General features: G+C 40.2%; 1 protein-coding gene across 5 annotated transcripts in view; it reads left to right on the top strand.

The window, feature by feature from the left end:
- XRCC4 (X-ray repair cross complementing 4) overlaps positions 1-24,554 on the top strand; it is a 322,167-nt gene that overhangs the window by 213,334 nt on the left and 84,279 nt on the right. For 4 of the 5 annotated variants that reach the window (XM_025215923.1, XM_025215921.1, XM_025215926.1 and 1 more), the window contains exons 7-8: positions 8,619-8,651; positions 10,448-10,592. In XM_025215923.1, coding sequence (XP_025071708.1) covers positions 8,619-8,651; positions 10,448-10,592 — 178 coding nt within the window. The remainder of the gene's footprint in view (positions 1-8,618; positions 8,652-10,447; positions 10,593-24,554) is intronic. The other variant, XM_025215925.1, reaches the window with a different exon arrangement.

Below are 24,554 nucleotides of genomic sequence, written 5' to 3' on the forward strand. Positions count from 1 at the left end.
GGCCACATCCGGCTGGCCAGCCGGAAATTCCAGTTAATAGAGTTCCAGATAATAGAATGCCAGTTAACACAGCTTTTACTGCACTTGTATTTTACAAGACTACCCTGCTGCAGAGTTTATTAGTTCTGTGTGCCCCAATAGGAGCACACGTATGGACACCAAGATGTTTACTGCGCAGTTAAATTGGTCAGTTGCATAGTAAACGTCTTGTGTGGATGCATCCCCTGAAACTGACACAGTGGTGGGCCCACTCTGCCTGGCGGGAGCAGCGAGTGGTTTCTGCTCTTTGTCCTGCCCTTGCTCACCAAGCCTGTAGTACAGGAGTGGGCAAAATAAGGCCTACAGCCTGGGTCTGGCCCACAGCAATTTTGCCTGGCCTACAGTGAGTCCTTTGGCCCCACTGGATGGCACTGGGCACCCCCATCCAGTCCCAGCCTCCAGTTTTAGAGAAGTAATAGCTGACTAACATATATGTATATGCACACACACTTGCTCATACCCAGATTCTGTTGTAATTAAGCAATAATGACCAATGTATGAAATTATCAAAAGCATATGATTCTAAGGTATAGTTATCAAAAATATATAATGGGTGTGTAATTTATCAGTAAAGCAACACAAAAGTACAGGTTTTCTTCTCTGTAAACAGTAGAGACTCCATCCTTCTGAAGTTAGTGTTGCATAAATCAAAATAGAATTGGGCCTCTGTCATTTAATAAATAATTGTTAAATGTGTTATATAAAACACAATCTGCAAGGGACAGATTATTTAAATATAGGATAAGTAAATGTGGCAAGTTCACCAGATGTTTTGGAAATGAATGCACTTAAATGAAATCAGCCAACTGATTGTCGTCGGTTACTCCTTGAAGTTTCACATTCTAATAAGCATTGAGGGAAGTGAAGAGTTATGCCTTCGTGACTTTTCTCTGGAGGTCAGATCCCACAGAAAGTCCTCTTTTTATGCTGAAACAGCAGCTTTTACAAATAGAAATATTCAGAATGCTTATATGTATGTATGAAGTGTTGTTATCAAAAGCAAAAAATGCATTTAAATTTTGGCACATTTTTACTCAGAAGATTTTCTGTATGTGTGTGTTCCATATGCCCATATTTTAATAACAAAGCTAAGCATTTAACACTTATTACACCTGTTAACACTGAGCTAATATAGCTCTCAAAGAGCGGATTCTATCTTGCCTTATCCATTCTCAACAGAGTTCTTAACTAAGTTCCAAATTGTAGACTTTTCATTATAGTTGATGAAGTGCAAAAAATGAAGTTTGATTTTTCAGATCCAGAGGTGAGTGTGAAGGACTAGAAATTTAAAAAATAAGTCACTTTTTTTCTTTTTAAACCAAACAAATTTAATTCAAGAGTAACTGAGATATGGTAAATATTTGAAAGTGAAAGCCTGTTTGCAGACTATAACAGCCTCTGAAAGTGTCTGTAAAAAGAGCATTGTGACATTCCATGTTTATTGTGTTTCAAGGCGTTTATATATTCATATAAACAGATCATATTTTATAAATGATATGTCTGTCTCTTTCTCTTGCTATATATAAATATGGCATAGTTTTTGTACTGGAGGCAGATTTATGACATTCATTTTAATAAATATATTTTAGAGCAAGCAAAGTGTCAGTAGACTACCTTCTATAAAGTGCAAAGTGACTCCACATAATCTGTTAGTAGTGTGTATACAGGGTTTATACAGGCCAAATTCTGACATCGTGTACAGGCTTAAGTGCTGCCATTCACTTTATTATCATCAGGCTGAGTTTGCCTTTAAGTCTTTTAATATAATGGAAAAATATACTGTCACGACCCAGTGATTTTTTGTGCCTCGGCACTATGGAATTTCCTGGCCACATGAGAGCTCCTTTGCACAGCAGAGTGTTCTGCTGCAATTAAGAGCCTGCGTGCAGGAGAGTTCCCGCCAATTTGCAGTTTCCTTTGCAGGATGCATTTCTTCTTTGCAGCACAGAAATGCATGGTGCAAAGAGTTCCCGCTATTCGGATGCAAATTTGTGCCCCGTTATTGGCCAGTGCTAAATTATTCACACGTGGCAGCTAGTAATTGGCTCGCTGGCCGTTTAAAATTCCGCGCGACTTCCGCCCAAGTCGAAGAGCTTTGAGCACGCTGCAGAGTGTCTCTGAAGTTATCTGACTTGCGGCTGCCGATCGATAGACTGATCACCTATCGATCTTTCTTCCTGTCACCGAGCGCAACCCCGACGTACCCCTTTCCCCGCCGGCTTTGAATTGCGGACGGATTAACTGGCTTGGGCCCCGCCAGCTGGAACAACTCGTGTGGTTGTTCCGACGACCGGACCACCTGCGTCGTGATTGCAAGCGGCGTGAGTAAAGTTTTTTACAACCAATAAGTTGTGTCTGCCTCTCCATTCACCAGCCCGCCCTGACGTACGAGCGTAACTCGAGTTGGCCCTGGCCGTCCGAGACATATACAAGCCTGAGCTTTTCTTTAGTTTCATTCTTATTGTCATATGCTATTTCCCCTTGGTCTTCAAAGATCATAGGCTTTTAAAATGGCTTCAGAATTTGGATCTTATTTGCTATATTTTGTGTGAAACATCTTTCCCTTTTATAATACAGTATAACCTCATAAATCCAGCATGCTCAGGACCGAGCACCTGCCAGATATCTGAAAATCCCGGATTTCTGAAATCCAGGCGGTGGCTGCTCATGGAGCGGGGAGGGGATGGGGTAGTGGCGGGCGATCTCAGAGCAGCCGTGTGTGCATGCAAGCTTTCCCTTCCACGTCTGGGGGTGGTGGGCAGCAGCTGGTACCGGAACATCCACTCGAATACTGGATTTCTGAGAGTAGTGGATTTGTGAGGTTCAGATTCATGAAGTTTTACTGTACTGTTACAGTTTTCCAATTTATACACCTATCTACAACAAGTGTCAACCACAATCTTTCTGTATTAGAAGTTACTGCTTCCCCTGTAATCCATGTGGGTCCAACACTTAACAATGTCTGTGGCTGTACACCTTGCTTGAATATATTCAGCTGGTCTAGTTTAAAAGTTACTTGTATCACTACAGGACATAGGGAATTATGAAACAAAATGGGATCAATTGGAACAGCCTACAGTGAGGTGGGTGAATAATTGGCTTAGAGGCTGGTCCCAGAGAGCCTCATCTTGGAAGGCTATCTCCAGTAGTGTCCCACAGGGATTGCTGCTTGGACCCATGCTTTTTAACATATATATTAATGATTTGGATGAGGGGGTGGAATGTTCTATGATTAAGTTTGCAGATAATATCAAGCTGTGGGGAAATGCGGGCACAACAGAGGATAGGACAAGGATCTAGGATGACCTTAACAGACTGGTTCTATTGGCTGAATGGAGTCAGATGAGGTTCAACAGGGAAAAATGCACGGTCCTTCATCTGGGTAGAAAGAACCTTTGCCACAACTACAGGATAGGTGGTAGCCCACTGGCTGGCACAGCATCTGAACAGGACCTGGGGGTCACAATCAACCAGAAGATGAATATGAGCCAACAGCATGATGAAGTCGCCAGCAGGGCAAATAGAACTCTGGCATACATTAGCTGATGTTTTTCCAACAGATCCAGGGAGGTGCTTCTCCCTCTCTACTCAGCGGTGGTGAGGCCACAATTGTGCCCAGTTTTGGGCACTGCACTTCAAGAAGTATGTGGATAAGCTTGAGAGGGTGCAGAGAAGGGCCATCCTCATGATTGGGGGCCTGGAGGATAGGCCTACGAGGAGAGACTCCGGGAAACGGGCTTGTTCACTCTGAGTAAGAGGAGGCTGAGAAGTGACTTAATAGCCACCTACGAGTATGTCAAAGGGGAACACCAAGATCTGGAGGAGCAACTCTTCAGGAAGGCACCCCTTGGGAGGATGAAGACCTGGTCATAAACTAATAGAGGGAAGATTTAGGCTGGACGTAAGGAAGAACTTCTCCATAAGGGTAACTAGATCCTGGAACATACACCTGGCAGAGGTGGTGTGGTCATCATCCTTGGAGGTGCTCAAGAGGAGGCTGAATAAGCACCTCGTTGAGCTAGTTTGAGCTCATTAACGTCCTGCCTATGGCAATGGACCAGGCTTGATGATCTTGCAGGTCTCTTCTGGTCCATTGATTCTATGATACTCCTGTTTATATATTAACATAGATAGTAAATCTTTATTTTGTATACTACCACTCACAAAGTTTCCAGAAGCATTTAAAAGTTTAAATAATTTAAGGAGATCTAAATAATAATACAATAATACAGTAATTACAACTATTCATCTTAATGCTAGTGAATGCGTGCCATAGGAGCACATTGAGAGTTTTGCATTTTAAGCTAAGAGAAAAATTTCATGCATCCAACTTAAAGCCCAAGTGAATATAATCAGTCAGTTACGGGAATAGAATCTTCCATGTAGGTTGGGCATGGGGCATTGCTGCAGCCTAAATGTGGCTCCTGCTTGCATTCATTCATTCATTCATTCACTCAAACACGCTATAATTTTTCTGTTCATTTTCTCTCCTGATTCTATTTACCATCATGTGTTTTATGGTAGTACAGATGTACTCGTTCAAACTTGCCGGATTTTAGCATGGCACATTCTTGGCTGAAGTAGAGCTCATCTTGGGTTTTATGACCATTGGATTCATGCCATTCTCAGACCAGATATAGGTTATGTTCTAGGACTCCCTGGTTCATTCTGCCTGATTCCATTGTGGAGCTTGACTTCATGTCACACAAAGGATAGCAAAACCCCAAATGAGTGCAGTCTTTCTACACACATCAGAATTGCAGTGATTTCATTGCATTTTGGCTCTCCCAAGCTAGAAAGAAGATTATGGGGTTTCATCTAAAATTGTTTTCCATAATAACCTTTTATGATTCTGAACTGCCACTAGACCCACACATAAGCACAGCACACAATAATCTCTATTTTACAATGGGGAAGCATTAGGAAATGGTATATTTTGTTAAGATCTATAACTTATTAGCACATAAATTACCTAATAGCTTGAATAATCCTTTACCACCTTATTCTCTCATTAATTCCATCTCTTGTAGCAATCCCTTTTTAGCATCTGGTGAATTAAGTTGTGGCTTCCAAAAGCTTATGCATCTCTCATTTAGTTAGCTTTTAATGTGCAAATCTAGTTTGTCGTCTGCCTGACAGCAGACTCACATCACTAACTACCTCTCTATACTTGTAGCAGTTGACATGTCAGCTTTACAATGTGTACTAAGAACCACTTTCCTTTCCAGTGTATATAAGATGGTTTTTCAGGGTAAATTGGATGATTTACTTCATAAATGTTAATAATCCTTTTTGTACTGAAACTTGTGCCTTTTAACAGAATGGTAACATTGCTCACCCATGTTTATAGTAAAAAAAAAAAAAAAAAAAAAAAAAAAAAAAAAAAAAAAAAAAAAAAAAAAAAAAAAAAAAAAAAAAAAAAAAAAAAAAAAAAAAAAAAAAAAAAAAAAAAAAAAAAAAAAAAAAAAAAAAAAAAAAAAAAAAAAAAAAAAAAAAAAAAAAAAAAAAAAAAAAAAAAAAAAAAAAAAAAAAAAAAAAAAAAAAAAAAAAAAAAAAAAAAAAAAAAAAAAAAAAAAAAAAAAAAAAAAAAAAAAAAAAAAAAAAAAAAAAAAAAAAAAAAAAAAAAAAAAAAAAAAAAAAAAAAAAAAAAAAAAAAAAAAAAAAAAAAAAAAAAAAAAAAAAAAAAAAAAAAAAAAAAAAAAAAAAAAAAAAAAAAAAAAAAAAAAAAAAAAAAAAAAAAAAAAAAAAAAAAAAAAAAAAAAAAAAAAAAAAAAAAAAAAAAAAAAAAAAAAAAAAAAAAAAAAAAAAAAAAAAAAAAAAAAAAAAAAAAAAAAAAAAAAAAAAAAAAAAAAGGAGTAGTAACACTCAGAGGGAAGTCAACTGACCCCTCAGTTAATGATTGTAGTGAAATCTTGGAGGGAAACTATAAGTGAGAAAAGTGAGCAGAATGAAAAGCTATTTTGGCATTAAAAACCATCCCCAGTTGTACCACATACATGTTTCTTGAGGACCAAACAATATATTTGCTTGATATTTCCATGCTTCTCAGCCAAAAGTCATGATTTCACACACATGAATGTAATTCATAGATTTGTAGATTCATAGATGTTAGGGTCACAAGGGATTGTCTCCTGCACCCGTAGGATTGCTCCCTTGAGGAAGGACCACCCTTCTTGGACCCCCATTTCACCAATGATCTTGAGCTTTAATGCCTCACTAACTAATGTGCTTAGCACACTGAAGTTAGCCTTTCTGAAGTCTAGCACTTCACCCCTGCTAGTTAGTTTACCCACCCTTTGCTGGATAGTGAATTCAATCAAGGGATGGTGACTATCCCCTAGGTTATCTTGTACCTGCAGATTCCCCACCAGGTCATCCCCTGTAGCTAATATCAAGTCCAGCAAGGCATTTCCTCTTGTGGGATCGTATACCTCGTGCGTTAAGTGGAGGTCCTATATGCAGGTTAAGAACCTATGTGAGTGGTTAGATTTGGGCAGCAGAAATGGGTATGCATTTGAAGATGTATTATGGTGTTTCATAGTTTGCATTTCAAAATATACTACAGTGTTTCAATTAGCAGTTCTAGCTTTAAAGTTAATTCTTTGCTTTGGCTTAAAAGCATGCTTCAGTGTAACATAATCTATAAGACAGCCTTCTTCTCATCATGAAATAACATTGTATGCAATCCAAGTTATAAATATTATTCCAATTTATTATTAGGAATTAGAAATATTATTCTTAAGGAGAAATTGCTGCTTATTTTGTTAATTGTTCAAAATTAACTCACTAGGTGAATAGTTGTTCAGTTTCTCTTTGAGAGATCATGGAAAAACGTTTTCTTTAAACATGACAATCTAAAATGTCTATAGCAAAACTGCATTCAATTACAGGGACTAAAGTTCTCTGTCAACCTGGAACTTAAATGTAAATGTACTATGCTAGTAATGCACATAAACCATAGTCACATAACTCTTACAAGATTCAATTGGACTTCTGTGTAAAGCAAATAAAATTACCCCCATAGCATCAACAATGTTGAGTATGAGCCTAAATTTGCTGTTTGCTTCTATACATTATGCAGTTGTAAACATGGAGAGACATTATTTATGTGGCATCCAAACGTGTTAGCTTAATTACCGAACACGCACAGAAAACTACAGTCCTCACTTCATAGCAGTACTGGATATAAGAGACAGCAAGCAACGTGAGACAGGAATAGAAGCAAGGGAGAACAAAAGTTACAGTAATAAAATTAAATTGATTCATTTGATGTCTAGACAGGTCACAATTTATGCATATTGACAAGCAAAGGAAATAATTTTACCAGCTAAAATTTGGATGAACTGTATGTGGTTAATATGGGCATTAGGCAAACTGTTTTAAATATCACTTCAGTAAACAGTAAATTGTGTATATTTGTTTATAGGTGTTTTATTATTAGAGTTAATAACTATCATTTTCACTAATGATTAAGGTAGGGTATATAGGCATGTGAGCTATGTAACTAGCATGTTTTCAAGGTTTAGTGCACATAAGACCTCACCTTTTATACACGCTATACTGAGTGGATTAAAGCCTAAAATGAGAGCCGAGGTTTTACATCAACCATTTTAGCATGAGTTATCAACCATAAGGGTTGGTACCTTGGGCATAGCTGCCTCCTACCCCACATACTCTTCCAGATAAACTTAGAGGAGGGAGGTGGGGGATGGGGCAAGGACCAGTCTTCCTTTGAGGCAACCACAGCTCTGGGTGGGTTCCCACCATAGGAGAACACTCCCCATCCTATCCTGCTCGTGATTTGTCAGGTAAAGATGGGAAGCATTTTCCTGGGGCTCTGGGAGGGTTCCAGCTCGAGGGGCACTCCCATGCAGTCCTCTGGTTTGACCCAAAAGAGTACACAGAGAGGGGACTATTCTTCTGCAGTGGGAACCAGGAGGGTTCCTGCTATGAGATAATGGCTCCCCATGAATCAACTGGTTTGTGGACTGGAAAGGGGCCATTCCCCTGGGACTTTGTGGAAACTGCTGCTTTTCAGCAGCTGCCAACTACCTATTGACAGCCTTCTCCCTTTCCAGGCAGGGTAGAGCACAAGTTGCTGATCAAGGGGCTCCCTTAAAAGCAGGGGTGACCCAGGGTGCAATTTTGTAGTATCACCTGGCTGGCGAGCTCAACTGTGTAGCTTTCTAGCCAGAGGGCTGGGACATGTACACTGTAATTCCCAAGTGGTCTTTCTAGAAATGAATGCCTCTTCATGGGCCCCAGTTGCTTCTTTATCGCATTTCAGCTGAAAAATCAATCTATTTTAGATGTCAGTATCTTAAAAATTCCAGATGCTTGAAGTTTCTAAATTAAAAAATATGCATGCTAAATGAAAGTATACTGCAACATTTTGAAAGCCCGGAAGAAAATGTAGACACAACTACTGTGTGTATGTATTAGTGGTACCAAACTTTTGCAGGCCATTGGGCAACACTGCTGAGCAAGTGATGCTAGGGGCAACATTGTAATTTCCTCTCTTGCTCTCTGTTTTAACTTTTTAATTTTAATTTTTAATGTTTCAACCTTTTAATTTCAAGTGGCTGGAAGCAACATTGGAGGTCATGCCACCAGTGAGTGATGGGATGGTGATCACTACTTTTTGTATATTGAAACTTATAGAAGAGAATCTCGGTGGATGGATCATGCTACATCAAAAATCACAGTAACCACAGTTGAGGAAGGAATTATTTTTTTTATATCCATCATAAAATGTTACAATGCACTAATTCACTTTTTATTAGACCAAATGAGAAATTGCAAAACAAAAATATTTTTTTCTGCAAGCTTTCAGGCTCACACACCTATCATCAGGTTCAGGCAAAGTTAGAAATGGTAAAAAGTCCCCATATGTAAGAAATCCTACATATGGGGACTTTTTACCATCTTTAATTTTCCCTGAGCCTGATGGCAGACGTGCGAGTCCAAAAATTTGCAGAAAAATTTACTTTATTTTGCAATTTCTTAATGTACTTAATTTTGCCCTTTAGTTGGATAAAAGGTATCACCTCTGAACCAAGAATTATAGATTTTTGTATTTCTTTTCATCTCAGAGCAATACGGCTACCAAATACGTCTCTAATTCACTTTGGAATTTAATTGATCTACTAATATAAGTTTACTGAGTTAAGGCTGATACCTGTAGTTTCTGGACCACTAGTGAGGAAGACACAGGCTGACAAATGGCAACAATGAAGCGTAAGAGTTATGATGGCCTGTACCTGTTATACAGGCCTGTTCCTGCTTTGATGAAGGAAATTGGAAATTCTGTTAATGAACTCACTTTCTTTCCTTTTACCAACAAATCTAAATCTCCAGCTCAATTTGCAGCTATCACTGCTTCTGCATCCCAAGGGATATAATAATTTATGTACATTGAGAATTGCCAGGGAACTAAGTCAATGTATTGGGTTGAGGGGAAGGCACATTGGCATGGTGCCTTCAATATGCTGGTTCACTTCACCTTGATCAACAGTCATCCAGAGATCTGGACTGGTTTGTTAGTAAGGGACAACATCTTGGGCCACACAGCCAAAGTCTCCCTGGCTGTCAATCAGTCCTCATTTCTTGTATTATGACATCAAGAAGATCCATCTCCCCTTACATTGGCCCTAAGGATTTTTACATGGGAGTGATCTGGGAAAAGTATCAAATCATAGATCTGGAAAAGCATGATTGATGAATTACCTCTGCTCAAGATCTCCATATGAACCCCATAGAGGTACTGAGGGCTCACTTTCACAAACCATGTGGGTATATTTATGCACTGCTGTAGCAAGGTCTTTTCCTGTAAAGATATTGTCTGTGCTGAGTCACATTCCTGAGTCTCCTTAGTGCCACAGTGACAGCACTTCCCCAACACTGGAGGTTTTTGACTCATGAACACATTGGGAACAAGATAACACCAAAGCAAAACTCTCTACTGGTCTTTGCACACCAAAATCTTATAGGCACTGCTACTTTCCAAATATTAAGATCAGTTCTTTCTTGACTCCTTTAGTTTCTCTAAAGAGCTGTCCCTTACCAATAATTACAGTAATTTCTATAATCTGCTGTGAGTTAGGTATGTGGAGATGATCCTTTTTTACAGACAGAATGCATGAGACATAGACAAAATCTAAAACTAGAAAGCAAACGTGGCAGAAACAGGATCAGAAATCATATATTTTTGCTTCTGGTCCTGTCTGCACTCCTTTGTTGGTAACTGCCATTTCCTTCTCTGTCCATTTAGGTCATCGTAATGGTCATTACTGTGGTTTCTGAGCATGTTATCAGCATAGTTCCTGATATACAAAGGTGTAATTTTATTATAAAGTTGTTTCTTTGGGCATCTTGTCAATTTTTGTTCTTTTTCCATATATTTTGGCAGGTACAGAAAGAAGGGATTCCCTTCTAAACAGCCCAGACATGGCTGATATAGCTCCAAACAGAAAGCGGAGACAAAGGGCTCTAAAGACTGCTGGAACAGGACCGAAAATGGCTACACACGAGACAGATCTGCAAGTAAACAAAAAGTAAGAAAGGGTTTAAAGTTTATTCAAGTCATGTTATTTTATTTCTCTCTCTATGAATGAAAGAAGTTCTCATTTTTAATTGCATTTTATGGTACAGTAATATAAGCTTACAAAATGCCCGAGTTCCATTTTGTACCATCATTTGCACCCATTGGTAATATTTTACACCCATAAAATGATGAGACAAAATTAAGGTAAGAAAAAATGAGGCTTTAATTTTGATCTGTCTGTAAACATGTAGAATATTTTTCTTTAAATGGTTTCCACTGGTTCCAACAAATAGTCTAATACCTAAAATTGAGTCTGCTAGTTGCTCTATAATCTGCAAGAAAAAAGAAAGTTCTTGAAATGAAGATAAATTAAAATGGGAACATAGACTCACATCAGAGAAAAGAATAGCATTAGGAGTATATTTACAATGTTGCGTCTTCAGTAGGGATATGTAAACTAGTTCAGATAAGAACTAACTAAAACTTGTTTTTATTTGTTCTTTTTAAATCAAGAATCCTACAAATAAGTTTAAACTGTTTTTTATTCTAATATGCTTGCCCATTTTGGCTCTTCTTTCTATGACTTCTCTTGCTCTTTACCAGAAAATGTCTTTCATGGGAATTTTCTAATTCTATTTTTTATCCACTCAATTGGCAGATATCAATTGAAGAGTCATCTCTGGGGCTCCTCATTTAGGTTGAGGTTTCATCTGTTTATCATATAATATCACCTGCAAGTCTCAAACTCTTTTCTAGAGCTAGGAGGAAGCAGACATGTCTAGTGGTGATTCTGAAGCAAAACATAGTTCTAATTGTCAATAGTATCCTATTATACCTACTGGTTTAGCCTTCATGCCGATCTTCCTTTGACACAGTGATGCACAGTTAAAGAGTCATGCCTCAAGATACTGTTTCTAAATGTGGAATAGTTTCCTTTAATATTGTTACTGACTCAGGGAAACATTTTCACATACTCTTAGGGGAATGAAATTATATATGGGAATTACCTTAGGGGGTTTGAAAATGATTGGCGCGGTTTGCTTCAAAAAATGATTTTTTTTTCAAGTTCTGTAGTAAATTAATTTTGAAAATATTAATTTTGCCCTTTTGCCTATGATATCCACTAAATAATGAGCTGCCTAAGTAGACAGGGAAACAAGTAGACTATAAAGACATTTGCTGTGATTAAAGAGATTTGCTATTTTAAATCAGCAAGAAAATAACCTAATTTGATGTATTGTTATGGCTGGATGCCAATGAGCATGTTTAAATTTAAAATGCAGTTTTATACCTAAAATATATTATTACTTTTAATGGTCATCAAGAATGAACCCAAATTCTGCCTCTCTTCTCTTTTAAATTCCTGAACACTAGGTTGGACAATTCTGGTGTTTGGCTATATACAGTCATGATAGCAAAAGTCAGAATTACATTGAAACAGACTAGCTTGAAACATCCCACCCTGTTGCTAGGTATAGGTTTTCTTGGGGGAAAAATGAGTGGTTCTAGTCACAGCTGATTGAATATAAAGATACACAGAGTGATGCTCTGGAAGAAAGAGGATCTAAAGTTTGAATCTAGCTGTCCTCTGGATAGGAATGTTAGCAACCAAAAACTGATGTTTCTTAAGTTGTTTTATTCTTTCCTGTTTTCTTTAAATAAAACCAAATCCCAGAAAGAAAAAGACAGTCCCTTTTTTTGGTTGGTTGGTGGGTTTTTGTTTTTGGGGGTTTTTTGTTGTGGGAGAAGGGGGTTGGTACCAAGACACATCTGTATAGCAAGTTAGAAGAGATGCAAGGTTTTTAACTTCTATTAATCTGAATGAATCAGGCTTCTGATATGATGAGTAATGGTCCAACTCATACTCTATCACCTTTACTCTGTAGTATATATGTACTAAAATGTGCACTACATATCTGTAGCTGTCATTGAAGACTGTCCAGAAACTGCAGCTGGTGCAGATTACAGTAGCATTCCTTCTCATAGTGATCGGTTGCCAGAGATATGCAATTGCAATGCTTCGGAATTTGCACCAGCTCTCAATACCTTGTTGGGTGCTTTTTGGGTCACCCTGTCGGACAGGATGCAAAGCATCCAGGGGGCAGGAGAGGGGCCCACATAGATCAAGTGAGGGAATACCTTGAGAGGCTCAACATCCCTAAGTCTACAGGCCCGGATAGAATGCACTAGAGAGTCCTGAAGGAGCTGGCAGACATCATAGCACGCCCTATGACTAAGATATTTGAGAACTCATGGTGCTTGGGAGAGGTACCAGCAGACTGGAAAAGAGCCACTGTGGTCCCATTCTTCAAGAAAGGAAGGAAAGAAGATCCAGTGAATTACAGGCCAATCCCTGGAAAGATCCTGGAGAAAATCATCAAAGGTTCCATCAGCAACAGACTAATGGAAGGCAACTTTCTGAGTGCCAGCCAGCATGGCTTTGTTGCTGGAACATCTTGCCTAACCAACCTTGTCTCCATCTATGATCAGGTGACGCATTGCCTGGACAAGGGAAATGAGGTTGATGTCATTTATCTGGATTTCAAGAATGCCTTTGACTTGGTCTCCCATGATGTCCTCATGGTTAAGCTGGGGAACTGTGGCCTCAACCATCTCAGGGTCCAGTGGCTGGGGAACTGGCTCCAGGGTTGGATCCAAAGAGTATTAATGGACGGAAGCAAATCAATATGATGCAAGGCAACCAGTGGTGTCCCTTAGGGCTCAGTGCTTGGACCAGTATTCTTAAACATCTTCATTAATGATCTGGATTTGGACATCAGATATAGACTGGCAAAGTTCGTGGATGCCAGTAAACTATGGGGGAAGGTAGTCTCACTAGAGGACAGGCTGGGGATACAGGCCAACCTGTACAGGCTCACAAGGACCAAAACCTGATGGGAGGAAAAAACCAGCATCATATTCATAGGCTGAGCAGTGCTACGCTCGCTAGCACCATGACCAAAAAAGACTTGGGGGTCTTGATTGACCACAAGATGAATATGAGCCACCAATGCGATGCCGTAGACAGCAAAGTAGACCAAACTCCGGCATGCACCCACCGATGCATTTCAAGCAAAACCAGGGACATTATCTTCCTGCTTTACTCGGACTTAGTGAGGCCACCGCTGGAGTACTGCATACAGTTTTGCCCCCCCCCCCCCACCTTCCGGGGGGCCAAAAAAAAAATTGGAGGGGCCCTCACATGATCAAAGGCCAAGAGAGCAAGCCTTACAAGGAGAGGCTGAGGGACATGGGACACTTTAGCCTGGAGAAGAGAAGGCTCAGGGGGGACTTGGTGGCAATCTATAAGTATATAAGGTGGATGTACCAGTATCTGGAGAACAGTTGTTCTTCCCAAAGGATAACAAGGTCTAATGGCCACAAACTTCTGGAAGGCCAATTTAGACTAGTCGTAAGGAAAAACTTCTTTACAGTTGGAGTGTCCAGGGTCTGGAACAGACTCCCCCCAGAGGTGGTGCAACCACCTACTCTGGACTCTTTCAAAAAGTGTTTGGATGCTTATCTTGCTGGGATTATTTGACTCCAGCAGACTTCCTGCCTATGGCAAGGGGGCTGGACTCGATCTTGTAAGGTCCCTTCCAGGCCCTATTGTCTATGAAAATCTGTGAAATCTCTGAAATGGTCTGGGCCCTGGGTACCTGAGGGACTTTCTTTTTCTCCCTTATGTTCCATTGCAATCCCTGAAGTCAACTGAGAGCAACATCCTGCAAATACCATTGATACATCAAGTCTGCTTAGCAAAAACTCATAGGAGATCATTCTCAGCAGTTGCTTCTCAGCTCTGGAACTCCCCTCTTCTTCAGCCCCATCAGAGCTCGAGCGGGGGCTAGGTGGCAGGCAGCCCACACACTGTAACACCCTTGTACCCCAGTCAGCCTGTCATAGTCTACGTGTGCATTTGAACGCATATCATTACTCCACTGAAGGATAGTACTTGTCCCAAACAATACTATCCTACAGCAGAGTTAATTAGTTTAATATAGGCACACCTGTAGACTGTGATTTATAGATTGTAAGGCCAGAACAGACCTCAGAAGATTATCGGGTCCAGCCCCCTGGATCAAGCAGGAAAAATAACTGGGGGTCAGCTGGCCCCAGCAAGGTGACTCTCTAGTCTCCTTTTGAAGATTTCCAGGGTAGATGATTGCACCACCTCTAGAGAAAGCTTATTCCACAGTCTGGACACCCTGACTGTGAAAAAGTTTTTCATAATGTTAAGCCTGAATTGATCTTCCAGGAGTTTGTGGCCATTACTCCTGGTTTTCCCCTTGGGTGCCCTGGTGAACAGTTGCTCACCGAGCCCTTGATGTATTCCCTTAGTGTAGCGGTAATGTAGCTACCAGGTCCCCCCTCAGCCTTCTTTTCCTCTGGCTGAAGAGTCCCAGATCCCTCAACCTTTCTTCATATGGCTTGTCTTTTAAGACTCTGGTCCATATGGGTGGCTCTTCTTTTGACTTTCTCAAGCTTGGCCACATCCTTGTTAAAGTGTGGTGCCCAGAACTGGATGCAGTACTCTAGCTGTGATCTCACCAGTGCTAAGTAGAGCAGAAGAATCACCTCCTTGGCTTTGCTGGAGACGCATTGATCGATGCATGCCAGAATATTATTTGCCCTACAGGCTACAGAATTGCACTGCCAGTTCATATTCATACTGTGGTCTGTTATTATTTACAGGTCCCTTTCATTTGTGGTGCTAGTCAGTTTAGTGCCACCAAACCTGTAGGTGTGCTGGGGGGTTGCTTGTCCCGAGGTGGAGCACTTTACATTTCTTGACATTGAACTTCATCAAATTCCAATCTGCCCAACTTGCTAGCCTGTCTAGGTCTGCCTGTAACTGTAGCCTATCTTCAAGTGTGACCACGCTCCCCCATAACTTGGTGTTGTCTGCGAAATTGTCCAGCGAGATCTTCACCCCCACATCCAGATCGTTAATAAAGATGTTTAAAAAGTTGTTAATAAAGATGTTGTTAATAAAGATGTAAAAATGTACTGGACCGAGCACCAGCCCCTGTGAGATACTGCTGCCTACTTCTTGCCAGGATGACATAGATCTGTTCACTGAGACTCTCTGGGTCCTATCCTGCAGCCAGAGTCTCACTCACCTGACTGTCTCAGAGTTAAGCCTACAATCCTCCAATTTTCTTGTGAGGACATATTGGGATACTAGATCAGAGGCCTTTTGGAAGTCTAGGTATACAATATCAAACCATTCTCTCGTGTCCAGGTGGTGAGTTACCTGGTCATAAAAGGAGATGAGGTTGGTAAGGCAAGACCTGCCTATGATAAAGCCATGCTGGCTGTCATTTAGAATCTTACCTTATGCAAGCTTATCACAGATAAACTCCTTGATGAACTTTTCTAGGATTTTCCTGAGGATGGAAGTTAGACTGATTGGCCTGTAGTTACCTGGGCCCTCCCTCCTGCCCTTCTTGTGGATGGGCACAACATTGGTCACTTCCAGTCCTCAGGGACTTTTCCAGAGCGCCACGAGTTGCGGAAGAGTTTTGTCAGGGGTTCTGGAATGACTTCAGCCAGCTCTTTCAGCACTCTTGTATGAAGATCATCCAGTCGTGCTGACTTGTATACATCTAATTTTATTAATTGGTCATACTCCAATTCTACAGCAATAGTAGGAAGGCAATTATTCCTACTGTACTTATCCTCTACTCTACCTGGCGTAGTTTTCCCCTTGGTCTGGTGAAAGGCCAAGGCGAAGTAGTCATTCAGAAGTTCAGCTTTCTCCTGGATGCTGGAAACCAGCTCTCCTGAGTTGTTGAGTAGTGGCCCCACACTCCCATTTGTTTTCCTCCTGTTCCCTATGTACCTAAAGAAGAACTTGTTGTTGTCCTTGATTTCCATTGCTAATCTAAGTTCAGTCACTGCTTTAGCCTGTCTTATCTGTTCCCTGCAAATACGGGCCATCATGGAATAGTCCTTCTTGGGGCCCGCCCCGAGCTTCCATTGTTTATAAGCCGTTCTTAACAGGACTGTGATTTCCCTGTTTAGCCAAGAGGGCTTCCCAGCCCTTCTGTTACCTTTTCTCCACATGGGAATGAACTTCCTTTGTGCTTCAAGGATTGTGTCCTTAAGAAACAACCACTCTTCGTGCACATCTTTCACCTTCAGTCCCTGGTCCTGCAGCACTTGCCCTACTAGTGACCTAAGCTCATTGAAGTTTGCATTTTTGAAATCCAAGACTTCAGTCCCACTATCTGATTTGTCTGCCTTACATTGGACAGTGAACACGATGGTTTCATGGTCACTGTTGCCCAGACTTCCTTCAATATTTAAGTTGGTCACAAGGTTATCTTCTTTGGCCAAGACCAAGTCTAGTAGAGTATCACCTCTGGTTGGCCCATGCACCTCCTGAGTCAGGAAGAGCACCTCGACACAGGTCCCAGGTGACTTCCAGCCCTGGGAAACTGAGCCCGATGGGGGGAAGCGGAATGTAGTGTAGGGGCTGCACTCCGCCTCCCTCCACGGGGCTCAGCTCCCAACGTGGGTCTCAGGCAGCGGTGCCAGTGGCAACCTCCTGCCCACACCCCTAGGAGGGCTCTGCCAGGCTCCTCTAGGGGTGTGGGCCCCCGATCTGCCTGTGATCACAGGAGGTTGTTCCACGTCCAGTTTCATGCTTCCCCATTGTAGCTTATGGGAGAAACTCGAAACAGTGTTGAAACAACAAAACCGTTTCGACAAAATGAAACAGAACAGTTCTTTCGAAATGAAACACTGTTCTGACGAAACACAGAGGTCGAAGTGAAATGGAGGTGTTTTGCACAGCCCTAATAGACTGCACTTTTAAAAGAGCCACCCAGGTACCACGTGAAGAATTACTGCCGTACAGAAAGAAAATCCCCACGAATTGCACTCCATTAATTATGACATACCATTCCTCCCTAGAATCTATATGGAAAATCCTCAAACAATTTTAAGCCATACTAGAAGAAGACTCAATTCTTAAAGCGATCTTCCCAGAACCACCCATCCTAGTCTTTAAACAAGCACCAAGCTTCGCCAACCTCATCAGCAGAAGCAAAATTCCTATGGCCCAAAACGCATTGAATGGATCCAAACTATGTCATGACAAGAAATGTAAAACCTGCCAACATATCTCCACCACCCCCACAATCACTATACCCCACAACAGAACCATCAACATTCTTGGATCTTATACCTGCATCTCCAGGAATGTACTATATATCATCCAGCGCACTAAATGCCCTGATGGAAAATATGTAGGAGAAACCAAACAACAACTGTGTACCAGAATGAATGCACACCAAAAATCTATCAATGACAAGAATATCCAATTACCTGTTGGGGCACATTTCTCACAAGACAACCACTTTGTCTCCAATCTCTCAGTTTTAATCCTCAAGGGAATTTACAAAACACCTTTAGCAGATAAGCCTACAAATGTCACTTCATCAACCTACTTGATACAAAAAACCATGGGCTACATATACACATTGGATTATTGGCACATTATAACCTGCCTAACATCTGATACCCCATGTAATCTCTCTACTATTTACATCTTATCACCAGGTCTACATTCCCCTTCCCCCCACCAGCTCCCACCTGTTGTTTCTCACCCATTGTCTGCCACAAATGTCACTGACTGGCATTCTTGCATACTGGCCCCTGGCTTCTGTTCTGTCACATCCAGGAAGAGTACAAAACAACTGCAGATGTTTCTTCTGCCTGAAGAAGGGTGTTTATACCCGAAAGCTTGCAAAGAATTTTTCCAACTATTTAGTTAGTCTAATAAAAGATATCAGATTTACCCAAAGAACCTTTTATGCCTAAGAAAATCTGGAATTTTTTGGAAGCATGGACTAAATCTTCAAGTGATGTAAGTGTAGTTCTGTAGATTACACAGATTTACAAAGGAATTAGACCTAAAACATGAATTGGTTAATCTGACATTGTAATAGAATAAATTAAATGTGGGGGTGTCATGAATGTGAATTTGTGGAAATTAAAAATGAAATCCTGTGAATTCTATCAACTGTTATCATTTGGATTCTGAGACTGAATCATAGTACATAGTAACAACCTAGTTCTCTAGAATGAAAATATGCCATTAGATGTGAACAAGGAAATGAGAATGAAAGTTCTGAACATAAAGTAAATGTTTCAACATGTACAAAAGGAATATTTTCATTTTCACACACGTGTAGTATGTATGTATCTATAGCTGTAAAATGCATGTCTGTAAAATGTGTTGCAGACATTATGACTAGGAACAAACATTCAAAAAGTCTGAGCCTGAATTGATTCAATCTTTGCAGGTTAGTCTAACCTGGCTAGGCTGAACCAGTTTGTAGCTTCACAGATATCCCAGATATGCAGGCACATGCCTGCAGTGGCTCAGGCTAGAAGCAGCGGAGGTGGGGAGCGGGGCACTAGAGCAGCCTTCCCATCCCTTCCATAGCACTGAGCTGAGGGGGGACAAGGGGGTGGGGGCTGTGGCCAGACCCCAGCAGGATGCTCTGATTAACCCAGCAGGTAATTGGTAACAGTTTTTATCACTACATTAAGAAAACAACAGAGGGACATTACCAGCTACCTGTTGATTCAGCCAGGGACCCTAGCCAGCACGTGATCTGCTAGCTAATACACAGACAGCTCCACAGCAAGGGTTTTAGCCATTTTCAAACTGATTTATGTGCACTGAACATCTGTTCTGCTACAGGTTTAAACCAGTTTTTGATTACTTAAATCGGTTTATGTGTAATGTCTGTCCCTAGCCTTTAAAAATACAGGAAAATAGTGTTGGCTATAAAACAGGAGCTGTAACAACTGGAATGAAATTTATGGTACAAGATTCATATAAACATTCAATACAAGAGTGTGCTGAGGTAGCACTTTAGAAAGAAAAAAAATATGAAGAGGCTGATTAATTAGTCGATGAAGTGTTAGGATTTAGGTTGACTATCCTCTGTAAACCTGATACAGACTACTTTCTAATCTCAAATGGAAAGTGCCTGAGTGGTATTTTCTGATAGATGAAAGTATATTATGCACATAAGTCATCAAACCACAACTCACAATTTGCGCATTTTTTAAAATCAAGCAAAGGATAGTTCTTATGGCTTATTATGTGTTTATTAATGAAAATAAAATAAAGTGATGTGGTTTTGAGTAACATATGGTGGCTGTTATAGATCTGTGACAGTAAGTTCATAACTGATGATTTTATAAAGTGCATAGCGGAGAAAGAGTTTATGAGCCAGGAATATGTAAAACAAGTTAACGTGCAAATATTGCTTCTGATCATTTACATTTTCTATCTGGAGGAGAGAATTAATAAGAGAAATCAAATTCCATATTTGGAAATTATGCTTATTAATGTACACAGCAAAGTATCCTGTGGGATTACCATGTGAATGCTGCCAGCTATTTATGTAGAATATCCAGGGAGGCTTAAATGGAATCTCAGAAGCTTTTGAGCATGGGTCCTATAATCTGTATATTTACAAACTATTTTTTTCCCAAAAATAATATAGTGTACAGTAGTGGGAAGTAATATATTGGACTGGTAACATCACAGCAACCTATTTCAGCTCAAATTTTATTAATCTCTTAATAATTGAACGTGGTATTAACAAACACAGTAGAGACCACATAATGCTAGAGACTTTATGACCAACATTATAAGAGTGTCTGAAAAGAAATTGTCATGTAAAATGGAGCATATTTATTCCTGTAACAGGGAGCCAAAGGACCATGTTATCTAAAAACGAAAGGACAGCAGGCTAGCCTTGCTGTGTAGGCAGACTGTTGAGAAAAAGGTACTGCACCGTGAGTCAGATGAGTGGTGCAGATTTCCAGGCAGCCAGCGGATAAAGGCTGGAAGCAGTTAAGATAAGCTGCAACAGGGAGAGGTAGACTGCCTGGAGAAACCTCTGTGTTAGATTAGGGAGTCACCTGACCAAAAGGGGCAGGGCTCTCGGGCATATAAACCCAGCGCCTGGAGGAAGGCAGGCAATCTGGCCATGTGCATTACAAGGAACATAGCTCCTAGAAGAGAAGGCCTGCAGGAGATGTCCTGGCAGGCACCAAACCACCCTGAGAGCTGAGAGCTCCAAGGGAAGGGGGGCTGGGAAGATGTCTTTTACCCCGTGTGGAGGAGGTTTTTGTCTGAAAGCAGTTGCTTGTACTTTTGTTTCAGTTAAATTTCCAACTGGAGGATCAAGTATGGCTATTAGGGGGGGTTAGGAGGCCATACAGGGGTGCGAGAGGAGCACACTAAAATTGGACCGTGCCAGGGGCAGGTAGGGACTTGAGATAGAGGGGCAGAGACAAGCGGAAGCTAAAAGGAAAAGGTGGTCTAAAGCTTGATAGAAAGAGCAGGTACAGGCAGCCACAGGCCAAAGGAGGCTAGGGCCTTGAGCCCCAAGGGGGTGACATGGGCCAGACAGTGCCTGATGATAAGACTGGGACTGAGGAACCAAGCCAGTGCAAGTGGGCCTAGGCTTATGGGTTCACAGCTAGAGTAACCAGTGAACCAAGGACAAGAGGGTCAAAGCCTGTACAAGTCAGTGTCAGAAAATCTGGAGTGTCATCTGTGAGACATGGGCATGGCTGTAGGGGTGGTTGGAGTCCACAAACACAGCCCATAAGGCACCTGGTTTCCTAGGACACCAATAGGGCCAGAGGGGTTGCAAGTGATTGCCCAAGTGGTAAGTTTGCAGTAAACGGAACCCACTTTGGGACCTTGGAGCAGCCTCTCACACCCTTTGAGCAATATCAAGGCAAGACAGGAAAAATGACAGGGAAGGGCACGCATAGGCATCAGAGTGAACAGGAGCTCTGTGTCCATCAGAGGGCATTGCAACAGCCCAGGGGCATGGGTCCTGTCACAGTTCCCACCATTTGTGTTTCACAAATGTCATGTTGCAACCCAACTTTACTCTGGCAAATATGTTTTCAGTTGAAGAAATGAGAAGAGAAATCTTGCTTTCTTTTTGTTTTCTTTTTTTTTTTTGGTCTGATTCTAGAATCCTCGCTCAGACTACTCCATAAATAGGATTTTTCAGGATGAGACTCAAGTCTTCAAAACTATTTCTCATAAGTTATGCAAAAGGGAAAGACATGCAAATTTATAGTATCCCAGTAAGAATTCTGTGGTTGGCTCCAATTAGCAATTTATGATGAAATTTTGGCCCCGGTAAAGTCAGTGTGCTCTCTGCTGGGATTTAACCACTACAAGGGTTAAATACTTCTCACCTTGAATAAACATATATATGCATTCTCTAGGAGATCAGGATGCCTTATATACATTTGTTGTTTAGTCCTCACTAACATCTGCATTAAGTGGATTAAGAATTATTATTCCCATTCTGCTGGTGGACGAATTGAAGCATAAAGAGACTAATTTACTCTGTATCACAGAGTAAATCAGAGAATGAAAGAGGGGGTCAGTCTTGACTAAGTATTAACTGGGTTTTTGGAAGCACCACAAACTGGAAAGTGAGATTTTTGTATCACTGGACTGAAAGTCAAAGAGAGAAAGTCACTTTATCTTTGAATTTTCAAGGAATGTGCCTGTAGTCCTAATGTGCAAACAGAGGGTTTGTTCAGTGCGACTACTTGCCTGCTTACAGTTACTCAAGCATGTAATTGTAATATCAGACACACAGTCTGTTGCACGTTAATTATAAATGTGCCCTTTCTTTTCACACTCTTTTCTTTGTGCACCTTTCAAAGGAATTTTAAACTCTAGATGGGCACATACCATTTTGAGTTTCATGCTTCTGTGTAAAAAGTTGCTTAGTTTTATATTACAATGGTGTGAGTAGCTAGACAGCCTTTCTTTTGATAACCTCCTACCCCTTTTAAAAGCACTGAGAGTCTGTAGTGTGTCAAGAATCCTCTTGGGATCATCTCTATGCATTTATTTAATTTATTGCTTGTGGTCCACATTTTTTAAGTTGTAACATAAGGTTTATTTAAAGTGTGGTTTTGCTACCACCAATGATTCAGGTAGCAAAAACATAGGTTTATCTTGGAATTCAACGTTCTCAGAGGGTTACACAGACGTCAGTATTACTGTCTCACACATGAAGTAATACTTTCCAGTAAAGCTTTAACTGAGTGAAATTAGATGCCATTAACAATGGTACCACAACCTTTCATGACCCTGTGGGAGTATAACATTTATACCACAGTCACCCATTTTTTAAGATCTTATTTTCGTTTGAAAGTCCATGATAACATGTCACTTTTCTAGAGTTAAAATATAATTTTCTAATGTAATTAGAAAAAAAAGTAGCGCTATACATAGTGTGACACAGTGCTACAGTTCCTGGTACCCCATGCAAGCATCACTGTATTGTTTGTAAAAGAGAATAATGCAATGAATCTTGTTAAATTAAACCTGTTAGGGTACTTAGAAAAGCTTTTGAAAATTAACTCATTTGGGTTTGAATATTTGGGAAATCAGTAGAGATGGACAAAAAAAGTTCCTATAACATAAAAGCAAACTCAGATGTGTACACAAAAGTTGAACTGAGCTTTCTGAACCTTCTGGGTTTTCACTATATCCAATAGTCCCTTAATAAAATTATTCCTGTTTAATTTTTACCAAAGGCTGAATTGGGGAAAGGAGCAGGAAACAAAAATTGTTGCCAGCAACAATGTACCTACAGTGAGCACTATTTTGAAAGCCAACTTCTTCAAGTTCATGGTATCTCTGTATAAATGTTAAAAGTTATATCATGACCTTTCATGACCCAGTGTAAATTAGATTAAATGTCACTTATCTCCTAAACTATATCCTGTACATATATTTCCAGTTTTATGCAATGTATTAAAGGACAGATGTACTCATCTGCATGTGTTACATGACTTGTGGATGTATGGAGAAGATTAAGAGGCTATAATATGGAATGTTATAGATACACAATGATATAACTCAGTCCCACAGTTACAGAATACCTAAGGTGAACCTGCACCCAGCTGAAATGTCAGGCAAAAATAGAGCTGTGGCCTGTGGAGGCAGGCCTTTAGAATAGCTCTAAGGACTTATCTGCTTGTAGGTTTCCATCCAGCAACATTCTCTTACCATGTATTTGATAGACTACATAAATAGTGATGAAATCTTTAATGTTATAACTGAATCTACTCTATACTGTGCATTATATGTAGGAGAATCTATAAGACAGATACAAAATAAGAGCCTAGATCTCCCGTCTCACCTAATGGATAGTTAGACCAACGTAAAGAGGATATATATTGCAATGAGTGCAGAATGTCAACCTCTTATCCCCACTTTGCATAGTGGTAAACTCTTATACTTATTTGACAGTTACTTATATCTAAATAAATAAATAGTGTAAATATGATTGCAAAGGTAAATACTTTGCTTGGTACAATAAATACCACTTTTGTGCCTCTGCGCAGTATTACCAGAGCTGACCCAGTAGCCAAGTCAAACAGAAGCACATTCAATGATCTATAAATGGACTGGTTTTTCTTTTATCCTATAACTTGAAATACATTTAAAGGTCCATCTCACCCACATGGAGACAGTATCTTTGATGGAGTCCCTACTGAACTCCTATCTCCAGCTGCATAGCCCTCTAAGTATTTTTTTTCATTGAGTAGTAGATGATTAGAGATAATCCTAGGATCCATCTGTGAAGACACGTTACATGTATAGGAACTCCTATATAAAGCATAATGATATTCTATGACTGTTGTGCCATTTCTCCTTGTCCTTCCTCTCACACCAAGAGATATATAATTGGGGAAGTTCTGGAGCTGAAGGTTTAGAGCAAAGCCCCTCTGTGTTATTTTATTTGCTGCATACCATGCCTGATTTTGCACATGTAAGTGTGGTTTCCATGGAATGGTTTTGCCTAGCAAGTTACTACTCAATGGGTGCATCTACTTGAGACGTTGATTACAGTTGCCTAATTAGCTCTGCAGTAGAGTCTCAGTG

This window comes from Alligator sinensis, unplaced genomic scaffold (genome assembly GCF_000455745.1).
Source record: "Alligator sinensis unplaced genomic scaffold, ASM45574v1 scaffold122_1, whole genome shotgun sequence".
Taxonomy (NCBI): Eukaryota; Metazoa; Chordata; order Crocodylia; family Alligatoridae; genus Alligator; species Alligator sinensis.